Genomic DNA, 11,701 nt, shown 5'->3' on the forward strand with positions numbered 1-11,701 from the left:
AAATACTGTAATATAAAGTCAAATAATCTCAGCTAGTGTGGTAATACTGTAATATAAAGTCAAATAATCTTAGCTAGTGTGAAAATACTGTAATATAAAGTCAAATAATCTCAGCTAGTGTGGTAATACTGTAATATAAAGTCAAATAATCTTAGCTAGTGTGAAAATACTGTAATATAAAGTCAAATAATATTAGATTAGATTAGATTAGATTAGATTAGATTAGATTAGATAAAACTTTATTGATCCCTTTGGGAGGGTTCCGTCACGGAAATTAAGAAAATACTAGTGTGAAAATACTGTAATATAAAGTCAAATAATCTCAGCTAGTGTGAAAATACTGTAATATAAAGTCAAATAATCTCAGCTAGTGTGGTAATACTGTAATATAAAGTCAAATAATCTTAGCTAGTGTGAAAATACTGTAATATAAAGTCAAATAATATTAGATTAGATTAGATTAGATTAGATTAGATTAGATTAGATAAAACTTTATTGATCCCTTTGGGAGGGTTCCGTCACGGAAATTAAGAAAATACTAGTGTGAAAATACTGTAATATAAAGTCAAATAATCTCAGCTAGTGTGAAAATACTGTAATATAAAGTCAAATAATTTAGCTAGAGTGAAAATACTCATCTCATTATCTGTAGCCGCTTTATCCTGTTCTACAGGGTCGCAGGCAAGCTGGAGCCTATCCCAGCTGACTACGGGCGAAAGGCGGGGTACACCCTGGACAAGTCGCCAGGTCATCACAGGGCTGACACATAGACACAGACAACCATTCACACCTACGGTCAATTTAGAGTCACCAGTTAACCTAACCTGCATGTCTTTGGACTATGGGGGAAACCGGAGCACCCGGAGGAAACCCACGCAGACACGGGGAGAACATGCAAACTCCACACAGAAGGGCCCTCGCCGGCCACGGGGCTCGAACCCAGGACCTTCTTGCTGTGAGGCGACAGCGCTAACCACTACACCACCGTGCCACCCTAGTGTGAAAGTACTGTAGTATAAAGTCAAATAAGCTTAGCTAGCGGATAGCAGGAAACATGTTGAGACATTAAGTCAAAGAGTTTGAGTTGTCAATATTTTGAGTATTTTTTTTCCACAATGTCAACATTTGACGTATTGTTGTTGCCAAAAATAAAGAAAAAGTTTTGCATTTTTATTTCTTTTCAACCAGACAGAAATGGGCTGCGATATTTTTTTCAGCTTTATTTACAATACTGTAGAGTCGGTTGTGTTAACAATCGTAATTTTTTTTTTCATTTTTTCCCCTAATGTAATAAAGCAACAAAGTTACACGGGCTAGATTTTATTTTTACTTTAAACGGGACGGTTTTCGCTGCTGTACTTCCTGATCAATGATCTCATTCTGACCTGAGCCCTGGAATATTCTACGCATGCGCGTTGTTAAAACGTGTTCCTCTGTCAGGGAACTTCTCGGCAAGGGAGAAATTTTGCAAGTCATGGTGGGCCATTCAAGACAGGTGGACTACGACAACATTAAGTAAATATATGGAAATAAGTGACATTTTCAAGAACGTGACTGTCATATGCTACCCATGAGTACCGTCTAGACATTTTGGGCTGTTTTATCCGTAAACTCTTTCTACGTAAGTATGAAAAGAGTGTTAGAAAACTGGCTAGTTAGCAAGGCTAGCGAGTTAGCCTGATTGGGACTGTGGAACTAGCCAGCTAGTTGTTGTTCATTGCTAACATAATGTAGACGTGCTGCTATATAAACTCCTATAGTATTTGTTAACTTGGTAGAAACCATTTTACATGTATCGTTGTCTGTATATCATAAATAAATCAACGCTTAAGGTTGTTGAAGTTGTTTTGATATATTTGGCGTCCCCAATAGATTCCTCTCAATGCCCACCCCTTTAACGTTCTCATTGGTGGTGATATGAGAAACACCGGCGCGTGAGACTTTTCATTGGGTTGTGAGAAGCTTCTCAACCAATCAGTCATTGTTGCGCCACTTGTTGCTAACGTTGTTGGTGAGTGCCGATAGCGGAAGTAGGAAAGAACACTTCCTGGATGTTGAGCAAATAAATATCGTTATGTTTCGTGCTCGGTAAATAGTTAACGGACTTCCAGGTCACTGGCAGTGTTCAGAAATTGGCATTTTGAGAACTTTTACTGTCTTCATCGTGTGCATGAGGAAAATTGTACATGTACTATTCTGTTTGTTTCGCCGAGTGGGAGGTTAGTCGGCAGATGGGCTCGTGATGGCACGAAGAGGAAGGAGGCATTAACGTACGTTAATGCGCGAGCTGCAAGCTAACAAACTTCCAAGAGGAATCAGACTTTATGGAAAAACATTTGGAAAAAATATCACTGTACTACTGATCCTGGAATGTTGTGCTGATTCTTATTTTTTCTGATGCAGATTGGAGGAGTTTTCAGAGAGTAATTGAAAATTCATTGGTGGGATCTAAGCATCTGACAGGATAGACACTTGCCACTGAGGACAAAGGAACCCTCCTTTTCCCCCATTTTCCCTTTTTATTTTCCCCAAAGCCAATGTTTTTCTAAAAGCACCTAAGTTTTGTAATGGTTTCTCTACATTTTATACTTATGTAATCTAAAACACTGACTCCAAGTGTCCTAGTTTGACCCTCGTTCTGTTAGATTTTTTTTTTGTTTTGCTTTTAACTTTCATTTTGTTTCCTTTGCCAAGAAATGCTTTACTTGAAAAAGTACTTCACAGAGGGTCTGATTCAGTTCACTATCCTCCTGAGTCTCATTGGGGTGCGGGTGGACGTGGACACCTATTTAAACAGTCAGCTGCCCCCTCTCCGTGAAATCATCTTGGGCCCGAGCTCAGCCTACACACAGACACAGTTTCACAACCTGCGCAACACCCTGGACGGCTATGGCATCCATCCGAAAAGCGTGGACTTGGACCATTTCTTTGCCATTCGTCGGCTGCTGAATCAGGTGCACTCTCTGGATCACCTGCGTGTGCCCAGCACTGAGCTGAACGCTTGGCTGGTGCACCGTGACCCTGAGACTGTGGTGTCTGCAGCCAGCCAGCCGAGTCCCAGCATTGCCCTGGACAATGGGGGCAGCCTGGAGGACGTAAACAGTCCTGAACCCTCGGCCATGAGAGGGGCTGGCAGCACTTCTGAGTCAACCTACAACCTTAGTGGAGAGGACAGTTTGGGTGCTGTGGCTTCTGAGGCCAACCAGGAGCAAGGCAACAGAGACAGCGTTGATGAGCTTTCTAAAGAGGTGCAGTGTTTTATAATGGTTTACGAAATCTGTTGTGATCATTTGATTATAATCTAATATTATTAACTGTTAATGTTTCAAATAGATGAGTCACCTCACTACTTTTAAATCTAGCTGCATTTTGAGAGTGGCCCAAATGGGTGTGGCTGCTGTCTCCTACTGTGAGTGATGGATGTGTGTAGGTTCTTGCCATACCTCCTGACCTAAGATCATCCATATGGTGTTATATATATATATATATATATATATATATATATATATATATATATATATATATATATATTTATTTATTTTATTTTATTTTTTATCAGTATTGCCTGTGCTCTTTCAGTGGTAATTAATTATGTATGTATGTATGTATGAGAGACCACTGATACCATGTTATTGCTGAAAAAAAAGTGAAATTACAAAGCAGGCAGTTTTAAGGCAAGCAGAAGCACCTTTTGTATTTGTTACCTTTTTTTTCCCCCTTAATCATCATGAAGTTTCAAGGTGTTAGTGATTATTTTTAGCAAATGCAGCTGCAAAATACCTAAAAGGCATCAGGACCAATCCATTCTGAGAATTTGGGTCAGTTTGATGCAGTAGAGGATTAAATATCAGATGCAGGAATGGCATCAGTTAGGCAACCATTTTTAAAATTCCACATAATGAATAGTAAGGTAACACCATGCCATTTCTTTGTGCATTTTTGGTTTCCAATTAGCTTGCCCTTCAGAGGAAGGTCAGTTACCCTTTTGCTTGTCAGTTGACCTTATTTTAGTGGTGTCATCTCTTTGCCACTGGAGATGTCCTGGAAGGACATTAGGCTGTAGAAAATACTTTTTCCCATATATTTAATTATTGGGTGACTCTCAGTCATAGATTTACACCAGCACTATTTCTATAGCTTTTCCATATTTGCATGAGAATTTGCTCAGAATTAAAAAATAATAATAATAATAATAATATATATAATCCCCCCCCCCCAATGATGGTAAAAGAATAATTTTGACTTGTGTCCCTGGGCCAAGCCTTTTTCTTTACTCAGTATCCTGATGTCAACGTCGTCCTCCATTTTTCTCTCTAGGACATAGACCTTATAGATATCCTCTGGCGACAGGACATTGACCTCGGAGCTGGACGGGAAGTGTTTAACTACAGCAGCAGGCACAAGGATGGTGAGACTGACAAACCGAATGAGGCAAATGAGGAGGCAGGTGTACGAGAGGAGGACTGGAGAAATGGAATCAATCTGCAGGAGGGTCAGGGCATAACTCTTGTGGATGGAGAGACAGGAGAGAGCATACCTGAGCAGGTAGCTTTTCCATATTGCGTTTAGGATCCAGTTGGTTAGATTAGCTGCACACATTTTTATTCTTATATTAACTAAAAATATATATATTTTTAAACATAATCCATGTTCATATTTAAGACAGCATTGCTTTAAAAGCTTGTAATCAGTCATTCTTCCATAGATGAGTAAACTGAATAATAATAATAATAGCTTTTGTAAATTCTACTTAGCATTTCAGTGTAACTCGTAGGATTTATTCAGAGGGTCTTGGTAAAAGATCATGCACAGCTTGAGCAATTTGACCTTGCAGAGGCATTAACCTCTCTCATTATCTTTTTTTCAAGCTCTCCAGCCTTGGTACACAGACCTCAATGTCCCTACAGGAATGCCTAAGGCTTCTGGAGGCCACCTTCCCTTTTGGAGAGGAATCGGAGGTACCAGCTTCTTGCCAATTACCAATATTTTTATCAGGAATAACTTTTTTTTTTCTCTTTCTTTTTGAGAGAGTGATTCCTTCAATTATTGTTTTCCCCTGGTCAATTTGAAGTTCCAGGCTACAGAAGCTGCCCCTCAACTGAGAGGCCCAGCAGAAAATGTTCCTTCAACATCTCAGGGGCTTTCACTGCCTGCCTCTTTGCCTCAGTCTGATGCACCTTTAGACCTGGAACAGCAATGGCAGGACATAATGGCAATCATGGAACTGCAGGTTTGTATTCTCTGATAATTTTTTTTTCCACTTGTCCTGACCATAGCCTTTTCATTACTGTGTATTTAATAGTTCAGTGAAAGGAAAGTGATGAACAAAGTTTACCAAAAAGCAGATATAGTTATGATAATCAGTATGTTTTAATGAGTTATAATTTTTCAATAAAATTCAAACTTTAACAATAAACAATAATAGGTACCCTATGGGTACATATGGCTACTGCTTATAAATAAAATTTGTTTTCTGATACCATGTCCATACAGTAAATATAGCATATATATTTACTCTGAGGCAGTCGCCACAAAAATGAAGCATAATCCAAAAATGAACAATTTAAAAATCACAAAAGTAAGATATACGAAGTGTCTGTACTTTATATTATTCTCCTCTTACAGTTTTCGAAACTGAAACCTCCGAACCGAGGCTGACATATACACGCTGTCGCCATGACCCAAACGCTTATTTCCCGGAAAAGGCCCGGTGCTAGAGCTCAGTGGTCTCAATACTCTTTTTGACAACTTCCTGTAACAACTTGGAAGTGCGTCACATCTACATCACACATGGGACCACTAGCCGAAGAAGGCGAGGAAAGGGGGACGACCTGGAGTATATTTTAAAATACGAACACACTTTCCCTCGGTAATAAGCATAAACATGTCTCAAAGTAATTTCTTTAGTCTAGTTAATTTATTTCGAATGGTGAACCGAATTGTATACACCTGCTGGCCATTTTAATAGGAACACCTGCATGCACAGTGTGCTATTGTTACTCATTCTTACAACACGATGATATAGTGGCTACAGCCTCTATATGAGGCAGTAGCCACAAAAACTATCCAGTACCCCATTATAGTGCATATTATAACACATTACCTGATCTGCAGTTTTAAGTTAGACTCACCCAAACTTAAATCTTCATTAATCCAGTAAAACCTGAAGTATAAATTAATTTAATAAAATGAAACCAAAAGAAAACAAGTTGGACATGAAAAGGGGGATAGAATCACGTTGGGAATAAAAACAAACCATGAGTTCGACACTATCGTAAATATTCCAGTGCCATTCGACACTATCGTAAATATTCCAGTGAAGTATTTTACGACATTTGTGATAGTTAACGCGTACCATACAAAAGAAAAATACAATGACTCTTTGAATGAAATGAAGATTCACCACAGATATTTATTTTGAGGTATTTGATCACCATTTCTCCGATTTTAATGAATTCAGAGTCTAATAATCTATAATTAGATATTACGATATGTTTATTTTTACACACACACACACACACGTGCTGTACTTGGCTTCCCTGGAATTTCGTAAACAATAACACAGCCGTATTACTGAGGTGATTGAATTGATTTTGTTGGAACTTTATTGATGTAATTATTGAATAATTACTATAAAAATTGTGATTTTCAACAAATAGTCAACTTGTCCCATCGGATAGGCAGATCCGGATTTGATTTGTCTGGACCAAACATTTGGTTGTACTGGACAGCCAGACTACCATTACTGTCAAGCCCTGAGCCTGTGGCATAATAGTTTGGTTAAATTTGATGCAATTACTCAGTAGTTGTCTGTCACCTCTCCTCTAGGATATGGATGTGAATAACATGACTGAAAACACCAATCTCACCAACCTGAACAACACTGGTACTAATACCAATGAATCAGGCACAATGGCAAGTTTTGGTGTTCCACAATCCAGTCTGATCAACCAGGATGTGAGTCTCCATCAGGCATCCCTCCCGAGCTGCAGCCAGGACCTCCCCAACCTTTTCAACTCTGAATTGGATCCCTCTGTTGGGCAGCGACCTCCTCTCCTTAGGCTCTCCTCCAGCAATTCATCTAATATCAATTCAACATTTGGAGTCACAAATCTTACTGGGCTGTTCCTCCCACCACTCAACAGCACCAACAACTTGACCTCTTCCCCAGTGCTGCCTGACCCCTTTGCTAGCCTGCTGGAGGAGTCCATGCTGGATGAAATTAGCCTGCTAGACCTTGCAATGGAGGAAGGGTTCAGTCAGGCTCAAGCCTCTCAACTAGAAGATGAGCTCGACTCAGACTCTGGACTGTCTTTAGATTCTGGACACAGCCCTGTCTCTCCCAGCAACTCTGAGACGTCTTGCTCCTCAGCTGCGTCTTCTTCCTCCACCTCTGCCACTTTCTCTGAGGAAGGCGCTGTGGGCTACAGCACTGATTCTGAAGTGGCCACAGCTGAAGCAGAGGAGGGTGCCGTTGGAGGCTACCAACCAGAATATAGCAAGCTGTGCCGTATGAGCTATCAAGATCCGTCTCATTTTTATAACCTGCCACAGCTGGACAGCATCAATCACAACCACACTTACAACCTACCACTAGCTTCCTCGTACCCTGAGGAACCCCAGCTGCCGGGATCCTGTAGTAAAAAGTGCAGAGACAAGCACCTACAACAAACCAAGGTTCATCCACCACGAGAGTTCATCGACAAGCAGTCAAGCCGCGATGAACGTCGGGCCAGAGCCATGAAAATCCCATTTTCCAACGATAAAATTGTCAACCTTCCTGTTGAAGAATTCAACGAGCTTCTGTCCAAACACCATCTCAGCGAGGCCCAGCTTTCCCTCATCCGCGATATCCGCAGACGTGGCAAAAACAAAATGGCTGCACAGAACTGCCGTAAACGCAAACTGGACACCATCATCAACCTTGAGCAAGGTGTGCAGGATCTGCGGCGTGACAAAGCCCGGCTGCTGAAGGAGAAGATGGAGTGCCTGCGCTGTATCAGGCAGATGAAGCAGAAGGTGCAGATCCTTTATCAGGAAGTATTCAGCCAGCTGCGTGATGATGAAGGCAGGCCTTACCCTGCTAGTGAGTATTGCCTGCAGTACAGTGCTGATGGTAGCGTGCTCATTACACCACGAAGCATGACTCTTGAGCAAAGCCGGAAGCCTGACAAGAAACAGAAGGACAAAAAGAAGTGAGGATCTGCTCCTTTCTTTTGCTGCCAAGGCTCCACCATGGAAAAAAAATTACTATAAGGTGGAAGTAAATGCTGTTTTTGTTTTTTTTTCCTTTGAGAAGATTCTAGCAAGGAAAAGAAAATTGCACTGTCAGTGTTGTTCCTGCATTAGGTTTTCTCCTTTTTTCTTTTTTTGGTTCAAATGTTTTCTCCAGAAAATATGAAGCAGAATTGCTTTTTAAAGTACCGATTCTCTGTTGATTTACTTGGAGTATGATCAGAATGGTGAATTGACTGAATCTAAGAAGAGTAAAAGAGGCAAACCACAGCTGGGGAGACACTGACTAATCTGAGAATAACTTGAGGAATTTGACCTTAATTTCCATCAAGATCCCAAAAACAAGATGAATGTAAGGCTAGCTGATTATCGGCTTGGAAAGGCCATTAGACTCTTTAGTATTGGCCTCTGGGGTGTGTGAGTACCCTGCTGGTAGTCCTTTAGTGTTAAAGAAGGTGGCCCTTTTTTCTGAAGATGATTGAGAGGTGCTCGGAAGTTGGAAGATGAACTTTTGTGCCGAGAAAACACATGCAAAAGAAAGCATATCCATAGTAACCAATGGTTGTGCGTTTCTTTTGTTTCATCACAGTGGTCACTTGTGTACCTTACACCAATGTGATTTCAATGACCATAACAAGGAAACGGCACATTTCCTTTGGACAGTTCAATGTGAAACCTGACTGGTTTCTTTGGGTATTAAATACCACTTGCCATGGAATTAGGAAAAGTCGGACAAAGAGTGGTTAAGAATGAGTTTGAGGTAATGCTTGAGGCTGGAATGAATGAGATGAAAATTAAATACTGAGTGAAGATGCACACTACATTACTAATAAATCAGCTTCTGTGCTCTGCTCACTGCTGTAAATCATCTCTGTCGCTTGGCTGTAAGCTCTCAATCTTTAGCAGTCGTTTCTCTTCTGCAGGCTTAAAGGTGAGAATCTCCTCGTTGAACCTTTCCATAGTTTCCCTCCCATGTGCATAAATGTCTACATAAGCTACAGGCCTGATTTTTTTTTGTTTGTTTGTTTTTTCTTTCCCTTTTGAATTCTGTCAAGTGTGTTTCTCTGCTTAAAACTGGACATTCTAAAAAGGGAAAAAAAAGAAAATCAAAACAACCACGGGAAAAAAAAAACTGTACAGAGTTGTTCTGCTGAATTTCAAATCGTCATCTGCTTTTCCGGACTGTTATGTCACTGAAGCAACAGGCGCAAATACAGCTCTCACTCAAAGACGTTCTCTTTTAGTTGCACTAGTTTTCTGTAATGCTCTTTTTCTGTTTGACATGGACAGTGAAAAAGATATTCTCAATATTTCAGAGCTTTGGCTTAATGTTCATCATTCAAGCATAGTTCAGTAGCACTTCCTTTTTGGATGATCCACTGTGTAAAAGTGTGACATGACCATCACATGTATTTTCTTCTTTTTCTCTTTTCCTTGTGGAACTTCCCCTGTTAACCAGACAAATTTCTCAACACTACCATGTTCCTGTTTAGTCAATAAAATTAACTGGAGATCTGAAAAGCTCCTTAGCATGTACCACAGTGGAATGGGATCGTGTGTAAATGCAACATAAAAGTTTCTATAGAACTGTTCAGGAGACTAGCATACATGTGAAACATAACATCTTTAAAATGGAGCTTTAGCACTAATTAGAAAGCTTTAATCTTCACCAGATATGTACGTCTCCATAGTTTATTCACCTCTACTGGTTTCCATTGCTCACATCTACACTGTACGTCTACAGAGCCACACGTGGAGTTGTTTTCCTGTCAAAATAGTTGTATGTAAAGATAGCAAGTATACTTTTATGAATTGAAAATTCACAGAATTGGTCATATGCAACTGTGGTTTGAACCTTATTACAAGTGGCACACTCGTGTCTAACTACAAGTCCTATTTTACATTGCTAGACGTCTTGTCTTGTGATTTCCCGTCACAGTCTATGTCGAGTTATTAACCAGCAGGTTATTATAACAGCTTTTGTACTATCACTGTGTACGCTACCAAAGCACATAATTGGCACTCCATCTTCGTACTGGAAGGGGCATAATGTAACCAAAGAGCTGGGGGCTGGCCACACATGGACAAACAAACATTAAAAAATATCAAGCAGTTCACCTAGGCCAGGGGATGTTAATTATACCCACAATGGGTCCGCGTAGCTGGGCTGCCGCTTTCCAATCCGACTGGAATGAAGTCACACTTGATTAGCCATTTGAAATCCAAGCTCAATTTAATTGTTATAACAGCCCTTTGTAGAGAAGTATGAAGACCACTGGCCTTCATATCACATTCTTAAAGATGTGGTTACACACTGTCAAAGCTATGCACGTAAAGCAGTATTCTGTAAATCCATCAAGTACTACATTTTAAAACAGCCACAAGAAGTATACGTTAAGAATTTGTTAAAAGCTGACTGAATTTGCAATTCATAAAAAGCTGATTTGTCAGGAAATCCACTCTGTACATGGCACTCTGTCTGGTTGTTGCAATATGCAAGGAGAAAAAGTCACTGTTATTTTGACGACAGAACTTTTAAGATATTAAGTAGGTATGGAGTAGATAAAGTTAATTATTTAAACAACAAAAAGAAAAAAGATCAGGCATGGAAATTGTGCTTAAAATAGTTTACGTTCCTGGTCTTATGTCACTACTTGTCGTCATGCACTGATTTTTTTTTTCTCTTTTTTGCGTGTGTGTGTGTGTGTGTTTGTTTTGTAAATATGTTCATGTTTGTTTTGATGTAAAGATATTTTGGCCCTCTGTATTTTAGCAGGCCTTCTGGCTCCTGTTTTGATTTTGATTCACTTCCCGTTTAGTTTATTTTGAAAGATTTGCTGGCAATCTGGGAATTGATCTTTTGTTGGTTAATAAACTTTCTTTGTTTTTTTTAATTTTCAAAGTTATATTTTGTCTTGTGATTTATGTTTGGGATATAGCATGTGGATGCTATATGAGAGAAAAAAAAAACACTGCTGTAGGGACTTTAGTGCCTTGAAAGCCAAAAAGGATTTCACAATTAATTTATGCTCAAATTAATCTTTAAGAAAGCCATGGCCTAATTGTTAAACTACAGAATTTTTTAATTTTGCTTTATACAGATTGTATAAAGACAGATTATATTAAAGGAACAGTCCACCGTACTTCCATAATGAAATATGCTCTTATCTGAATTGAGACGAGCTGCTCCGTACCTCTCCGAGCTTTGCGCGACCTCCCAGTCAGTCAGACGCAGTCAGACATGCTGTCACTCCTGTTAGCAATGTAGCTAGGCTCAGTATGGCCAATGGTATTTTTTTGGGGCTGTAGTTAGATGCGACCAAACTCTTCCACGTTTTTCCTGTTTACATAGGTTTATATGACCAGTGACATGAAACAAGTTCAGTTACACAAATTGAAACGTAGCGATTTTCTATGCTATGGAAAGTCCGCACTATAATGACAGGCGTACTAACACCTTCTGCGC

General features: G+C 39.8%; 1 protein-coding gene across 4 annotated transcripts; it reads left to right on the forward strand.

The window, feature by feature from the left end:
* Positions 1-1,407: 1,407 nt before the first annotated feature.
* On the forward strand, positions 1,408-11,129 carry nfe2l1b (nfe2 like bZIP transcription factor 1b). 4 transcript variants are annotated; one of them, XM_060939901.1, is made up of 6 exons: positions 1,408-1,515; positions 2,404-3,248; positions 4,318-4,545; positions 4,869-4,958; positions 5,072-5,230; positions 6,829-11,129. In XM_060939901.1, the coding sequence occupies exons 2-6, from the start codon at positions 2,697-2,699 to the stop codon at positions 8,197-8,199; spliced, it is 2,400 nt and encodes a 799-aa protein (XP_060795884.1). In that variant the 5' UTR covers positions 1,408-1,515; positions 2,404-2,696; the 3' UTR covers positions 8,200-11,129. The 4 variants fall into 4 exon arrangements, with proteins under 4 accessions (XP_060795884.1, XP_060795883.1, XP_060795885.1 ...); XM_060939900.1 differs by having other exon boundaries at positions 1,409-1,621; XM_060939902.1 differs by having other exon boundaries at positions 1,409-1,621; positions 2,695-3,248.
* The last annotated feature ends 572 nt before the right edge of the window (positions 11,130-11,701 follow it).

This window comes from Neoarius graeffei, chromosome 14 (assembly GCF_027579695.1).
Source record: "Neoarius graeffei isolate fNeoGra1 chromosome 14, fNeoGra1.pri, whole genome shotgun sequence".
Classification (NCBI taxonomy): domain Eukaryota; kingdom Metazoa; phylum Chordata; class Actinopteri; order Siluriformes; family Ariidae; genus Neoarius; species Neoarius graeffei.